This window comes from Podarcis melisellensis (genome assembly GCF_964234715.1).
Source record: "Podarcis melisellensis genome assembly, chromosome: 6".
Lineage (NCBI taxonomy): Eukaryota > Metazoa > Chordata > Lepidosauria > Squamata > Lacertidae > Podarcis > Podarcis melisellensis.
In genome coordinates, this window is record NC_138538.1 from 61,873,445 (window position 1) to 61,890,576 (window position 17,132).

The window sequence follows — 17,132 nt, forward strand, 5'->3', positions numbered from 1 at the left end:
ATTTTACATATAAGTAGCCACAGGTGTTTCCTTAAGTACATAGGTGGTTCATATTAGGTGGTTAGCATTAAATGCCGAATTGAAGAGGTATAGCTATTACTTTACCAATTTCCATGACTGCATAGTGGTAATTATTCCCATATGCACTCACTAGAATTACTTTATCTTTTTGGAGCTCAGGGACTGCTCCAGATTGGTGGGGGTTGCAACATGTCATTGATGCAATGATAATACATTAATGTTGGATTTGTACAGAACCATTCACACATTCCACTTTGCGAGTTGTTCTGCTTTACTTCCCCCAAAATAACATGTTAATTGCTATCTGGAAGGACACTCTTATGCTGAAGAGAGCCAGTGTGGTGTAGTGGTTAAGAGCGGCAGGCTTATTCGATCCACTTAGAGGTTTGCAGTCTCTCTATGTACACATGCAAACACACACCTCTATCCTGGTAAGTCCAGAACATCACAATTCCAAGAACACATTCCAGCCATGAAAAAACATCAAGGGTGTGTCATTGGGAGGTGCATGACCTGGGCATAGCCGCAACAGTGAGATAATAGAGGGCTGGAGGTCTGCACTTGGCCTTTGGGCTGAGGTTTCCCACCCCTCATTTAGAGCTTTAAAGGCCAGGACCTTGAACTGAGTTTGGATGCCACCTAGTAGCCAGCAACACTCTTTCAATAATATGGAGTATGCACCTAGGAATTCACCAGGCAGCTTTGGTTAACCTATTTACTAGCCTTCACTTTCCCCTCTCGGAGTGGAAATTAGTACTAGAATGCCAATGCAACATCACATTTTGTGAGACTCTGGCGAAACATCAGATGGCACATGGCATTTGCTGCTTCCGTGCATCTGATATTCTACGGCCAAGCTACTATATCATTCATAATAATAATAAAAAACTACGTATTGACAAAGATACCTCCCTCACTGGTTGCAATCCCTTTGGACTACTTTGTGGCAACAGATTTGGAGGAAGTGATTATTGTACAGATTTATTATGCACTTCACACAACAGTCATTTCAGAGGTTGAAGCTACTTTTCATTACCCACAGGTAACAGGTTCTGCATGCTCGGATCCCTATGGGATTCGGAGACATCGAATTCTGCTGTTGGTATGCTTATAACTGGAGCGTGTGCAGACCCAGCGCTTTGCTCTTCTGAACATGCGGTCAATTCTGATTTCTGGGGCTCAAGGCTACTATTTACTTCTTCCTGAAAGCTCCTGAGTGATAGTGATGATGTTGGCCCAATTAACCTCTCACTGTCTTCTTGGGCTGGGGACTGGGCTGAGACTTCCATGTTGCTTGCCCTGTTTTCATCCAGAAAAGGTTTCTGGTGTGAATTATCCTGGTGCTTCACTTCAGACTTGCTGCTTTCCACTGATACGATTTTAGCACAACTATGAGATGAGCATGAACTGCGAGCTGAAGGGACAGAGTTTTGGTGGTTAGCGAGTTTATTTCCAGATCTTGGAATTGGAATTGGCTTTGAGATGGGGATGTAGTCCACAAAAAGCACTCTATCCTTCTTACGGGGTTCTTCGGGGGAAGCTAACTCCTTCTCAAAAAAGTCTGGAAGTTGGGATTTTATTCCTGAAATCAGACTTCTAGATGAAATAGTACGGTATATGGCCAGCGTTGGATTCTCTCCACATACCATAAGGCCTTCTTTCTGACGCTGAGGCATGTTTGTTGAAATACTCCTTTCAGGGACCGTATGTCTGCTGAAAGTTTTTGTGACACTTGCACTCATCTTCTGAACAATCTCTTTCTGAGAACTTGTGAAGATATCATCACATGGTGTTTTCTTCACAGATAAAATCTGAACAGCGATGCGTTTTGGTTTCCCAGACAGGGCTGGCTTTTTCTTCCTCTTTGTAGTTTCATTTGGGGGAGAATTTTGTTTACTTCTGGTGATTGCAGTAGATTCATTATAGTTATTTTGTAGGACCGGGTTTAGCTGCATGCATATTTCACCACTCCTATTCACACCATAAAATGCTCCTTCCCCATACATAGAAAGACATGTATTCAATGCATGCTTCTTTACATACCCTTCATTGTGGCAGTAGACAGGAAATGATTCACTTGACTTCTAGAGAAAGGAGGAGAGAAATGTTAAAACCTTTCACACCAACAAAACTGATATATTCATACACATGTAGAATTATATAAACACAGAAAACTGACTTATACTAAATTTGAATATTGGTCCATTTAGTCCAGTATGGTTTACACTGACCAGCAACAAATCTTCAGGATTTTAGGCAGAACTCTCTCGGAGTGCTCCGTTGGAGATGCTAGGGATTAGACCTGGGCCTTCTGTACACATATGCTCTGCCTAGCTCAGTGGCAGAGCTCATACTTTGCTTGCCTGGGGTTCAGTTCAGTCCCTGAAAGTCCTGGCTGCTGCTCCAGACATTACAGCAGAATAAGAGAAAGAGCTTTATTAAAGCAGAGTACAGTACAGGTGGAACAGCAGAAAGGGGTTCACTCAATCCCAAAGCTCCTACAAACAGGATGGAGGAGTTAACCGAGTTAGGAGTCAGGTTAGAATCCCAAAGTCCAAGACGGGGGCATGAAGTACACAACCATATGAGAGCAGCGAAGGTGTCCCAACAAGTTCTCCTGCCCACTTGGCAAGCTTTATTAGCTTGGTGAGAATGTCTAGCTTGTAGACATGCACTCTGCTAGGGCAAGTGAGTCTGTTCTCACCAGCAGAGGCATGGTCTGACCCTGGGAGTGCTTATTAGACCTGTGCCCACTAAATTCAGTTCAGCCACCTCAAGTCATAGCTCTGAGGTCTCTCCAGCCACCATCAGCACAAGGGTAGGAAGCAGCTAGAACTCCTGTTCCAGCATTGTTGTCTGCCAGGGAAGAGCTTTCTTCAGAAAGGCTTTGCTCTACTGTCTCAATCGCCCCTCCCCATTCCTCCAGTCTGCCATCCCAGACCTGAACCCAAAGGCACTAAGAGTCTCATGACATGAACATATCCAGGTAGGGATAGGAAGGACCTCTGTCTGAAACTCTGGAGAGCTGCTGCCAGTCAGTGTAGACAATACTGGATTAGATGGACCAGTGATCTAACATACTGAGTCATACTAAAGCAGTTTCCTTTGTGCATGACCCATTCTTCAAAGAGCTCATACTAGCATTTCAGCTTCACAATGACCCCATGAGATGGGCAAGGCTGTGAGATAATGACTTGCCCAAAAATACACATAGCTTAGTAGCAATTTGACTGAAACGAGATTTCCCACATACAAGCTCAGCATTCTCAGGCACTGTATGACGCTGGCCCCATTTCTGTATTTGTAGTATTAGTAAGATCCAATCTATATGCTTTGAAAACACATGAAGTCATTTGGGTGGGGGGATAGTACTTTGTAAACGAAGTCTTCTGATTGCAATGAGGGTTTAATTCAGCAGTAAAATCAATCCCCGTATTTTGTGACACATTTCACTCAGCTCCTATAAAAACATTATATCTGTGGGCTTAGATGTCAGTTAAGCCAGTTGCTAAAGGTCATGTGAATATGGTTAAGATAACATATAACAAGGCAAGACTGTAAAAAAATTGTATATTACCATCAGCATTAGTTGAACAGAATGCTGATTAGCTGCTATCCAATGGGAAATGGGACTTTCTGTGTGGTGTTAGTCCTACTCAGAATAGGCCTATTGAGGTTAGAAACATGACTTGGTTCATTAATTTCAATTGTCCATGCTTAGCAGTAGTTGGTCGAATACACATCCCCATTTAAAAAAAGAGTTTTAAAATATACAACAAAAAATGTATTCTTTTGGTCCTTCAAATAGGAATAAGAGGGATAGTTGCACTGTGAAGTCTATTGGTTTATGATGTATTTTAGCAGCCTCTTGCCTAAGACAGCTACTGATTTAACTGATATATTAAGCCACAGGGATTTCCATTTTTGTCAACCAGTTCTTCATAAAGAATTCTCTTGCATTCTGTAATTAGCAATGAGAATTCTTTCAAACCATGTAACCTGTTTTTCCAGTGGATATCTTAACATTGGGATCAGAATGGGAAATTCTTAAGGTAACTACTTTCTTAACCTATAGAATTTTTTTAAAAACCCATTAAACAGGTGTAGTGGTAGCGGTGGAGAGATGATATTACCGGAAAACTGTCACATTTTGGCCTTGAACTGCCAGCTCTGATCACTTTGGCATTTGGTTTTTCTATTTCATCCTCAATGCACAGAGGTACAGAAACCTTCTTTTTCAGTACTGCATCCTCAAAGTGGGTAAAAGTCTTAATATTTTTTTCCTCATTGGTGAAATCATATTTCCAAAGAGCGTCTCTGCATTAAAAAAAAAGTGATAGTAATAAGTGGTCACCAAACCATTAAATAAGCAATATTACTGCATATTGCTAGTTCCAACCCTGATATTACATTCTTCAAAAGTAATGTGTTATCAGCCCAGTCCTGTGGAACACTCTGCCAGTTGAGATTCAGTGAGGGCCTTCTGTGCCCAGTTTAAAAAATCTGCTAAAAACATTTCTATTCTGTCAGGCCTATGCAGGCAATTAAGAATACATTCCCACAATGGTTTACTGATGTTTGCTTTTCATTCCTTTTATCTTTTAACTTGTTTTTTAAAAAAACTTTTTATGATTTTATTGTTTGGTTTGGTTTTTATATTGTTGTAAACCACTGTGATATATTTTTTATGATACAGTGGTATATAAATGTCTGTGTGTATGAATGTATGTGTTCAGATAAGGCCTTTTGCAAGAGCACCAGATCAATTATTCACCTGGTATGCTTCAAAGCCAGTAGTAATACTACTATTAACAACAACATGCTTTTTCAATGTGTCAAGCACCTTGCACATGTTACTCTCAGTCATTCTTACTACAACTCTAGGTCACTGTCATTGTCCTCCTATTGCATAGCAGTTCAGCTGCCATGGCTGAGCTGTAATCTAACTTGGGAATGTTCTACATCTACAACTCTCCCACATTTTTTAAATATATTCTCATTTTTCCATAGGTGCATCCAAGAAACAATGAACATAAAGCAGTTGCCTTGTCTTCTTGTTTGCATCAGAAAAATTGTCGTGAACGCAACTCAGGGTCTGAGGGAGAAACCACACAGATCAAAGCAATAGTACCGGTTTTCAGAAATACTTTATTAATTCCATCTATTCGAGTGCTCTCGATTTTATAGCACATTCACACATACTCTGCAGGGATTTGGCTGCCAAAGACAGCTGCTCTGTCTAATCAGATGGCCAGTTCAACTTTACTGGGTGAGTCTGGAGAAGAAGAAAGCTGCTCCCTACCTACTTGCTATCCACGCTATGAATAATTGTAAAATATTTTGTCATATTCCCAATTTTACTTGGCTTTTTATTTTAACCACAAAACCCCAAACCTGAACCTGCAGTCCTTCTGTATAGTCCAACAGACATCAAAAGCCACATAAAATAATATAGTAAAGGTATTCTTGATCCTGATGTCAAACAGATCCCAAAAAATGTGTCCTGTAAGCCTCATAAAAGGGAGGAGCAAGTATATTGGAGTTTCATATGCCCCATGGATTCCACATTCTTGGGCAAACAGGAGCATTTTTCGTACTCAAGCTGTGGCACTTTGATAGGCTCTGAACAATTCCATATATGTTAGTAGGAAATAAAAGTGAGATTGCCAAAGTGCTCTTTTGTAAGTATATATTTTATATTTTGTCATAAGTTTTATTTATTTTCTGACAGAGTATTATTTTCTTGGAATCAAAAGGGAGGAAAAAGACTTATTAGCTTAGCTTTCAACATATAATTGAAGGAAATTTATTCTGTAGGGGGACTGAGATTTCCATGAACCATGGACTATAAAACAAAGACATGTAAAGACCCACAAATATTATTAGAGAAGGCATAAAAAGAACAAAGTATTTATAGAAAAGTGTTCTATATTTGTTACATATTAGAACCATAAGGTACAGGATAAAATACAGTCATATGATGAACAGTGGTACCTCGGGTTACATACGCTTCAGGTTACATACGCTTCAGGTTACCGACTCCGCTAACCCAGAAATATTACCTCGGGTTAAGAACTTTGCTTCAGGATGAGAACAGAAATCGTGCAGCGGCAGCGGGAGGCCCCATTAGCTAAAGTGGTGCTTCAGGTTAAGAACAGTTTCAGGTTAAGAACAGACCTCCAGAACGAATTAAGTACTTAACCCAAGGTACCACTGTATTGGTTGTTGTGTTAAATGAATAGTTGGGAAATATTATCTAAATATATTCTGAAATAATGATACTGTATCAAAATAGTATTTACTGATTTTTATTCAATTGTTTTTATGGGAATTTGTTGACTTTGCATTTTATGTGTCCCACTAGTAATAAACAAAACCACTAGCTCTACACACACACATACACACTTACATATTACTAATTTCTTATGGCAGGGCATCAGGAGAGGGATAGGGAAGAGAGCAATATAAAACTGCTACAAATGAAGGTCCTCTCCCCGCTACTTTATATAACCTTCTATTCTATTTCTGAAATTTCGAGGATAGTGCCCATGCTAATTTTAGCCAAAATTGCACCACCCAAGCACAAAAGGGGGAGGTATGGGCAGAATCTGGAGAATCCCAAGGAAGGCACAAGTAAAAAAAATATCAGTATCAATAAATCACTGCTCACCCACCCACCTGCACTGGCCTCCTGTCTCCCTGCCTCTGTCTCCCTCCTCTTTGCCTTCCAATGCTGTTGCAATGTGGTCCACAGTGCCATCTGTCTGTGGCCAAGCACACTACAGCAGTATGACACCCTTGCATTTTTATTATATAATAAATTATATGAGCTTTCATTTATAAAAAGTAAGCCTCTAGCCCTACTAGAAAGAACATTATAAAGCAAAATATGCAAGCATCTTTCTAAGCAATTTCTGTGAGCTAGTCTGGTTGCTCCTGCCTTTCAGTGTTTTTAGCCAATGAGTGAAGTCAGAACTATGATTGATGAGAGATATTTGGACGCAAGTCCATAAGAATCCTTGTGTTTTTTTCCTATTGGGACAGAACACTGGATGTTGGAAGCAGCTTTATTCTTTTACTGGGCAATTATTATTATTATTTATTGAATTTATATACCGTCCTATAGCCAGAGGTCTCAGGGCAGTTCACTGAATAAAATCAAAATATAAAACCCCATAATCAAAATAAAAGTTGCAATCCCTCAAAAACGCCCCATTTTAAAAGGGCATAGGAAAATACTGACTCCTTACTATATTATCTACAAAAATTTAAAAAATAAAAAATAAAGTATGCCACTCTGCATTCTAGTCTCCTTCTCTCCAGTGGCTACAGGCCTAAGACAACTCCTCTTAGGAATCAATCCCCTGTGTAGTTGAACACAAGTAGGACTTGTGCATTGGTAAAACATGTGGTAGACAGGCTAGATTAAGATTGGCTGAAACCTTGAAGCTATACTAATTTGCAGGGGTGGAGTATCCCCCAAAATGGACCTTTATATATACATTTATATATAATCACTTTGGTTAAAGGAACCAAAATTTGATGTCTGATACAAGCACCACATCCTCCTTTGTAGCCATTTTATGCCTCCTTCTACATCTTCTCAACAGCCATGTGAGGGCAGTTAGGCTAAGAGTTGGTGATTGACCCAAGCAAAAATGAAAAGGGATTGTGAAATATGAAACTGCACCTGCACAGAGTATGCTCTTTTTATCCAAGTTGTCAAAGTGCTTTTTGATTGTGTTTTGGTGAGAGCTGTGAAAATGCACATGCTTTTTTTTGTAGTCCCTGAAAGCTTACATAGTAGTACATTTGTTACATCGATTAATATTTTCCGGCACTGTATTTCATGCATTCCTTCTTGGGAGAAGGGGGCCGCTATTTGGGGAACCGCACAAGGGCCCCCAATTTGGTTTTAATTTGGTGTTGCAGCTCATACAATAAAGATATGACTAAAAATAAAGAAATCAGATCAGGTTATAGCTAACTTGTGGCAGCCCAGATGTCACTGGGCTCGAACTAGCATTAGCCACAGCCGGCACGGCCAATCGTCAGGCAAGATGGGAGCTGTCGTGCAATAACATCTGTAGGGCCATAGCTTAGCCACCACTGAGTTAAATGCTATGCTAATGCATTATAACAAGAAATCTATGTGCACTATTATTCCTTGATTCTTAATAGTTACCTTTTGTTCAGGTTATCTTGTAACGAATGGACATTTGTACAGGATTTGACTTTACCCTTTCTCTTCAGTTCCTGATCAACTCCATGTTTGGCTTCATCATAAACACCTGAAATGACAATGAAATTTATTTCATCTCACAAATACAATGGCATGGACAAGATAAAAGTGGCTTTTCACAGAGAACACTCATAGTAGCTTATATTAATTAATAACTTGAAGTCAGATAAAGTAGAGAATATGAGGGTACAGGGTAGCACCGCTGTGTTTCTGTGGTTGGTCTGAGAGCTGATTCAGATACGAAAGCTCAGCACGGAGCCTCTGTCATTTATAAACTGCTTATAAGCTAGCCACAAAGAGAACCTCCATACCTGCCCTCCATACCTGCCCTAAACTACGGTTTTTCAATGAAATTATAAGCATCTGGTTTATTTCCATCATAATTACGTATAAAATATAACTAGGTCAATACATTCTAACAAATATTTTATTTTGTACTCAAAAGGTTAGGAAATTTGTTTTAAGAAGTGCACGAGATGTACCGAATAATATATGCAGAAATAAATCTTCGTCTGCTCTCCCAGTTTAGGCAAATGCTGCTGGTTCAAGAACCATCATCGCTAGTTTTCCCAGCCTTTGGGGGCGAAACTCAACAATTGGACTATGACTTTTTCAGTGATGGTCTGTTTCTCACTGAGATGGTTCTTCAAAATGAGGCATTTGTGAGGCCAAAGTGCTATGTAATGGCTACTATGGTTTTTGTTAGTCATTTTTATTATTTATTTTTCTCCAACCTTTTCCCACAACAGCAGTTGTCCGGCCATCCTCACGACTGGTTCCTGTAAATACACTCCTGGGATAATCATCCATGCCACTCAGAGATTTCCTTTCATCCTGGTTGTTGGGAAACATTTTTTTGTGCATATGTCAAAGCACTTATACAGACTTACAGCAATTATCCTATGCAAGCAATATCACTTTGGGCTACAATTAAATGATATAGAGCCATATGAAAACAACATGTCTTTGATATAATTGACTCAAATTGCAAATGTTCTTTTAATACTTTGAGTTAGGTTTTATCATGTCACATGCAAAATTGTCCCATATCAATTTACACAAGAACTAGTCACATTTCTTCTGTATTCAAAATGCCTCTGTAGTCAACATAAGGCTATATTTTGGGTGGTGTCTCAGGCCTAAAGTGTAGTGGATAGAGTGTTAAACTAGGAATTGGGAGACCAAGATTTGAATTCCTACTCAGCCATGAAGGTCACTTGTGACCTTGGGCCAGTCATTGCCTCTCAGCATAACTTCCCTCACAGGGATGTTGAGAGGATAAAATGTGAAGGAAGGGAAACCACGTATTGGATGAGAATACATGAACACATTAATATATTTTAAAACATGCAGCTTATTTATTCCTCTTTGATCCTATAACAGAGGGTTCTATAAACAGGATTGTGTTGCTAAGGATGATTTCATAGGAAAAATAGCGCGTGGCTCTAAATGTAATTTGTAATTACAAAAATGACTACTTATGCAGGTTAAATATTTGTGAAATAAATATTCAAGAAAGCCTTTGCTATTTCTTTCGCTATTCTCATTTCCTGTCTTTATGCCTATTTGTCCCATTTATATAATCTGCCTTTCTAAATTGCATCCCACATAAGAGGGACAGAGTTGTTTAGTTTAACATTTAATGATTTTTATCTAAAATAATCTTTTTAAAAAATAGTTAGGATTAGCAGGCAACCAGAATTATCGACACTATCCTCCCCAAGGAGAACATTCCTTTCTTCTGCAGACTATTATGGGAACATTTGGCAGTAACACAGAACTGGTGTATTACGCAACACTGTGCATCATTGTTAAAACAACCTAGGCTGCTTAACACTGTCAAAGCCATGCAAATTTCCTCCATCAGTGGTACGGGGTTGCCATCCAATCTAATTGATTTCCTCTTTAATACATCATGTAAACATACATTTTGACCAAAAATAACAATATCTCACTAACCACCACCACCAATTAATTTTTCAGCAAATAAGAACCAGTTGACCCATATACCACACAAGTGTGCTAGATTGTTCAATAAATTATTTTATAGAAACAGCAAGAAAACGCTTGGCAGCCTGGCTGACCTCTGACATTCTCCCAGGTCTTTTCTGAACTTCTGTGGCGGAATGAGCAGATTTAAGTCTTTGTTTTAGTTTCAGGAGCGTGAAACCTCCATCTAGAGCCTCCATGTTCACTGAAAAAAACATAAAAATGTGAATAAATCACATTTTTGATGTTGTCACTAATGTTATTGGTCACCCACAGAACTCAAACCCAGCTCTGGCTCTTCTGTCGCTAGACACAGATCTAGATTCTCTACCCTCATACAAAAAGGGAACTCACTGCCATGCTGTTTACTGCTGCCTGTTTAGAGATTGGCTCCCATTTTAAGGACTCCAAAGGACAATTTCTGACAGGATGGCTAGAAAATGTTTGCGATTTTTGGCTCTTTCTGGGCACCTAATGCAGCACGGAAGGGTTATTAGAGGTCAAACTGGACATGGTCATTTCAATAACGTGTGATCACCATGTAAATAGAAGTGATGTTAATGTAAGACCTCCACTACTCATGCTTCCTTATGGAGAGGTTATGTCACAGATACGGTAGTTAAACCCTTGACAATGTGTTCAATGTTTCAGTTATTTTATAGTGTCCCCACTCAACTTTTATTTTTAAATGCAATTGATATATGCATGTAACACTGTACAAGTTTTGTTGGAACTGACCAATGCTATTTTACTGCATTTTTTAAAAACAAAATTCTATTAAAAAATCAAATTGTACAGCACTGAAGCCCACTGGGATAATTCAGTCTTCAATGGGCAGTATTCGATGACTGTAATCCCATATCCTATATTATACTGCATACTAATATTGACCACATTCTCCTAGTGTGGATCCTTTTGGAGTCAAAATGGTGCCATCAACACAGAAGAGGAAGGTACCATCAGGCTTGGGGGAACCCTAGTTGCAGAAGCATTTTAAAAAAATGGGGGGGGGAGGGTGTGGAATGTTCCAAACCAATTCCCTGCTTTAAATAAAAACAGCAAACATACCTCTCTGATTAGTTGGTTTATGTTTCAGGTAGCTTGGAGCACTAAATAGCCTCACAACAGGTTTCCCAGAGTGATCCTTCCTTTGTGTTGACTGAGATTGGGGCCTAACAGTAATACAATAACAACAGCTGTAAACTACGGGAAACATTATATGACTGGATACGGTTAAATTGCTTGGGAAAGGCAGCAGAAAAGAATGTCAGCATCTTGTCAGCTTTAAAGAGATTGTTTTAATTGACATGTTGGTTTTCACGGGATTACTTTTATTTACACACTAGTTTATTTCTTAAATGTTATAGTCCGTTCTTTCAACATAAAGTTATTTTTTAAAAAATTAAATTATTTTAAAATAAATTTCAGGACAGATTTCAACAAAATCATAAAGCAGTGAACAAAACAACCCAAATGTAACAAAAAAACATTGTGGGTGGGGGCAGCCATGCAATCCTTGAAGCTGGAGACGTGAGGTTGTTGGACAGGATCACCCTGGGTTCTTATTCACTAAATTTATGTCCCATTCTTTCTCCAACAAACTCAAAGCACCAAACCTGGTACTCCCCCTTTTATTTCCCCCCCACTCCCAGTGAGGTAGCTTAGGCCCAAAGCTTAGGCACACATCTCTTACTTTTGGAATGCATGCAAGCATGCATATCACATACATACACAATTGTCACGGCCACCCAGGATGGGTCCCAGCTCACAAGAGACCTCACTCCGTTGCAGTTTATTTACAGGAAAAGTTTATTGAAGATTTCTGCTTCTCATACAGTTCAGCATTGTGGCCGTACGTCTGTCACGTTAGACCGCTGAAGTCCCCTCTGACTCCTCCCCTCTTCCACACCAACTTAATAGCCTGGCTCTAGACCACCTCTTCCTCTCCTTTCTTTTCCGCAGGGTCTTCCTGCCCCCCTGGGTTCCCTCTCTCCGTGACTCGCCTGAGGCTGAATCCTCTGCCGCCTCTTCCCCCCTCCTTCTGGCTTTGGGGCCGGGCTCCTCCCCTGAGCTCTCTCCACTTCCGCGCGCCTCTACGTTTGAACTTGGCGCGCGTACGTTGCTCCTGACCTTTCTTTCGACCGCTACACCACCCTTTGTTCTGCTCTCCACCCTTTCCGGCTGAACACCTTGCTCCAACCCCCTTTCTCTGTTCTCTCCTAATCCTGCTCCCTCCGAGAGGCTGACGACTCCACCCCCTTTACTCCGTTCCAGCTGAGACGCCTCTTGCTGCGTCTGTCTTCCACTGGGCTCCTCTCCGCTTCTCCCTTCTCCTCCCTTTTGCTTGATTAAGGTAACCCCCTTTTGAGAATCCTCTGACTCGCTGCTCAGACTCGTGGATTCCCTTAGAATTCCGTCATCTTCTTCCTCATCCTTCTGCCCCTCCTCCCACTCGCTCTCCGTCTCCTCTGTCATCTCCTCCTCTCTCCCAGAAACCCTGACATCCATCCCCCCCTCGAAGCCCCCCCTTCCCCCCTCCCGCTCGCCGGGTGCAGGTTGAGGAAAACGTGGTTCTTCCGGGGTCGGTTCAGGATACAGGTTGTCCACTTCAACGTTCTCCTCTGGCAGCTCCGTATATGTGTGTTCGAACTCGGGCTCCCCACCCAAAGACATCACAGTCTCTTCCTCCATCACTGTTTCTCCTGGCGCTGCCTGCCAAGGACCTACCATCCATCTCTGACTCCATGCCTCCCTTGGCTGATCCACCCACCAACAAGGGCCTGTCTCCTCCCCCCCCAGTCTCGGATCCCTGGTCGGGCTTGTTTCGGGCGTATGGCCCTCGGGCGAGGAGAAACCCTCGAACGTGCTGTCCGACAAAGTGGGCGTGAAAAGCCAATCATCAAAATACTCCTCGGGCATGGGCTTGTGCGGAAAAAGTGCATGGAACTCCTCCTTCAACAGGGGTTCGTCCAACGCGTAACCCGGCACCCAGCTATTGGCAGAGGCCGGAGTGCCTTCCCTGGCGAGAAAATATTCAACTCCCTCCTCCCCCCATCTCGAGTCCAGTATCTCTGTGACCTCGTTAAGAGGTTCTGGTCTTGGCGATTCCCCCCTCTCAGGCGCCCTCCTACGTGGCTCTGGGGGTGCTCCTGACTCTTGAAACCTGTGTGGGGTTTTGTAGGGAGTGAGCACCGACCTATGAAAGACCGGGTGCACCCTGGAACCCTCCGGAAGGGCTAGACGAAAAGCCACCGGATTGATCTTAGCCTCAACTTGATATGGCCCTAGCTGCCTGTGTCCTAACTTCTTCTTGGCCAATGACCTGGCCGGCATCGCGTGGGCTGCTAACCACACCCAGTCCCCAACCTGGATGTCCTCTCCCGCCCTCCTGTGCTTATCGGCCTGCACCTTATACGCCTGTTTTGCCAGCTCCAAATGTCTCCGCAGCTCCTCGTGCACCTCTTGCAACTCCGCTGCAAACTGGTCGGCATCTTGAGGCCCCCCCCCTCCTGGTGCCGCAAATCTCGGGAAGGTCCTGGGATGACGGCCATTGTTCGCGAAGAAAGGCGTCACCCCGGTGGATGCGTGTTTCGTGTTGTTGTAGGCGAATTCAGCCATCGGCAGATAGTCCACCCACGCCGCAGGTCGCTGGTTGGCGTAGCACCGCAGGTACTGCTGCATGATCGCGTTGACCCTCTCCGCTTGACCGTTGGTTTGTGGATGCCTCGCCGATGTCAGGTTGATTTTGACGTGCAAGATGCCCAGAAGCTTTCGCCAGAAAGTGGAAACAAACTGGCGCCCCCTGTCGGACAAGACGGACTGCGGAAGTCCATGCACTCTGAAGACGTGATCGATGAAGAGCTTTGCGGTCTGTTCTGCCGTCGCCACCTTGGCACAAGGGATGAAGTGCGCCATCTTGGTGAACAAGTCCACCACCACTAACACCGCCGTCTTACCTCTGGAGCTGGGCAGGTCTGTAACAAAGTCCAACGCTACCCTCTCCCACGGTTGCTGCGGTGTCTCCAGCGGTTCTAGCAATCCCGCCTGCTTCTGGTGCACTGGTTTGGACCTCTGGCAGATATCACACCTGGCGACGTAGTCCGCCACCTCTCCTCTCATCTGGGGCCACCAAAAGTCTCTAGCCACCAACTCCATCGTCTTCTCTTTGCCGAAATGGCCTGCACTAGGGGCGTCATGCAATTGTTGCAGAACCTTGGCTCGAAGCTCGTCGGTGGGCACGTAAAGGGCACCCTTACGAGTCAAAAGTCCATCTTGCAATTGAAACTCATCGTTGTCTCGCGACCCTCCGCGTAGTTCCTCCATCTTAGACTGTGCAAACTGATCCCTTTGCAATGCGCGTCGCACCGCGTCCAGGTCGACTGCGATGGTAGCGCACGTCCACGCCTGCGGTGCGAAAATGTGCTTTGCTGCGATTGGAGCTGCTTCCTCCAAGTATTGCGGCTTTCGGGATAGCGCGTCTGCAATAACATTGGAGTCTCCTGGGATGTATTCTATTTTGAAGTCGAAGTCCGCGAAGAACTCCGCCCAGCGCATGTGTCGCTGGGTCTGCAACTTAGCCGTCCGCCAATACTCTAAGTTCTTGTGATCCGTGCGGACCTGCACCGTGTGCTTGGCTCCTATCAAGAAGTGTCGCCACGCTTTGAAAGCTGCATGAATGGCCAACAACTCCCTGTCCCATATGGTATAATTGCGCTCCGTCTTGCTGAGCTTCCGGGAGTAGAACGCACCCGGTCTCCAGTTGCCTTGTGAATCCTCTTGCAAAAGAACGGCCCCAACCGCTCTGTCTGACGCATCGGTCTCTACCCGCATGGGTCTGCCGGGATTCACGTGGAGCAGCTGCTCTTCGGAGGCGAAAAGACCCTTAAGCGTCCGGAAGGACCGCTCCGCTTGTTCGGTCCAGACGAACTTCTTCTTCTTGGAACTGAGGGTGTCAGTGATAGCCGCCGTCGCGTTCGCAAAGCCTTTAATAAACTTGCGGTAAAAATTGGCAAAGCCGATGAACCTCTGGACCTCTTTCCGATTTCGAGGGCTTTTCCAGTCCAACAGCGCTTGAACCTTAGCCCTGTCCATGGCCAGTCCCTCGTCGGACAACTTGTAGCCAAGGAAATCAACCTCTCTGACATCAAACTGGCATTTTTCCAACTTGGCGTACAGCCTGTGTTCCTTCAGCCTCTGCAGGACCTCCCTCACGTCCTTATCGTGATCCTCCGGCGATTCCGAGAAAATCAGGATATCGTCGAGAAAGCAGACACACTTTTTGTAGAGGAGACCTGCTAGCACGTGGTGCATAAATGCTTGAAAAACGTGGCTGCCATTTTGGAGGCCGAAAGGCATGACTCTGTATTCGTATGTGCCCAGAGGGGTGAACATGGCGGTCTTCCACTCATCTCCTTTCCGGATGCGGATGAGATTGTAAGCTCCACGTAGGTCCAGCTTGGTGAAAATCTTGCCCCTCCTGACGGTCGCTAAAAGGTCGTCAATCTTGGGCATGGGGAAAGCTTTGGGCTTAGTCAAGCTGTTTATGAACCTGTAATCCACTATAAGCCTTTTTTGGGGCGTGTCTTTCTTCTTCACAAAGAAAACAGGGCTGCCTCCCGCTGCTTTAGATTCCTGGATGAAACCGCGCTTGAGGTTATGGTCTATGAACTCCCGAAGCTCTTGCATTTCGTCCTCCGACATGGAGTACAGCTTGGCAGCAGGCAGTTGCGCCCCTGGCACTAAATCAATCGCGCAGTCGTAAGGTCTGTGAGGCGGCAACTTGTCAGCTTCCTTCTCACAGAAAACCTCCAAGAAGTCCTGGTACTTGTGAGGCACTGTTTGCACCATACCCAGATGCAACTGCTGCTCGGCTTCTCCTCCCTGATCGGTCTGAAAGCAATGCTGAGCACAATACGATGAACAAAAGGTGATCTGCCGCTGATACCACGCGACCGCGGGACTGTGCCTCTCCAGCCAACTCATGCCTAACACGATGGGCGTGTCCGATAAGTGGGTGACATTGAAACTAATAAGTTCTCGATGGTTGCCAATCTGCATCAGCATGGGAGGGGTTTGCTGCACCACTTGCCCCCCCAGCAACTTCCTGCCGTCTACCGTGACCACGTTCAGAGGCGTCGTTGCAGGCAGGAGCGCCATGTTGTGCTGCTTAACGAACTGCAGTCCCACGAAGTCGGCGTTGCTTCCCGAATCGATCGTTATTGGAACCTCGAGGAGTCTCCCATCAGGCAGCTGGAGTGTTGCTGTGAGCAGAACTGCCGGTTTGGGAGGCAAAGGGTCCACGCTCTGCGGCGATGCTGGGGGCTTGTCTACAGATCCGCCTGGCTGAGCCCCAGGAGCTCTGCTTCCAGCCAGGCACTGTCGTTTCCCTGAAGTCGCTCCCCTGGTTGCACCTCTGCTGTCACAGTTGCCAGTGCCGCAGTGTGCTTCTGGAGCCTCTGGGGGCACTCTTTCGCCATATGGTGCGCACTGTCACAGATGTAACACTTCCTGGTTCCTCTAGGAGGCTTCGCTTTGGCTGCACCAGGGACAGGGCTCTGGGATGGCTTCTGAGCCCTAGCACCACCAATCTCCATTGGCTCCTCGCTGTCCTTCCCCATTGGCGAGGGGTGCGCACGGCTGAAATCCCTGTGCACAAAAGGGAGAGTCCTCGCTTGCGCACGCGCTTGGGGCCCGTCCTCCTCGTGCCACGGACGTCCCTCATGTCGAATTCCAATAGCTAAAACCCGTTGCACCACGTCTTCTAGGGTCTGGGGTCTGTCCCCCCTAGCGATCTCATCCTTGATGGGGGGGCTCAATCCCTCCCAAAAAAGATCTCTGACCGGTTTACTGTCCTTTGGCCAATCTAAGGCGGTGAGCAATG

At 44.3% G+C, this 17,132-nt stretch overlaps 1 protein-coding gene across 3 annotated transcripts in view; it reads right to left on the bottom strand.

Annotated features, from left to right (window-relative positions):
- Positions 1-975: 975 nt before the first annotated feature.
- The window catches only part of LOC309372297 (uncharacterized protein C1orf141 homolog), a 64,356-nt gene continuing 48,199 nt past the window's right edge, over positions 976-17,132 (bottom strand). For all 3 annotated transcript variants that reach the window (XM_081915790.1, XM_081915789.1, XM_081915791.1), the window contains 6 exons: positions 11,321-11,424; positions 10,348-10,457; positions 8,998-9,097; positions 8,207-8,312; positions 4,155-4,338; positions 976-2,105 (listed from right to left, as the gene is read on the bottom strand). In XM_081915790.1, the coding sequence (XP_081771916.1) occupies positions 1,044-2,105; positions 4,155-4,338; positions 8,207-8,312; positions 8,998-9,097; positions 10,348-10,457; positions 11,321-11,424 (1,666 nt within the window). In that variant the 3' untranslated portion in view covers positions 976-1,043. The remainder of the gene's footprint in view (positions 2,106-4,154; positions 4,339-8,206; positions 8,313-8,997; positions 9,098-10,347; positions 10,458-11,320; positions 11,425-17,132) is intronic.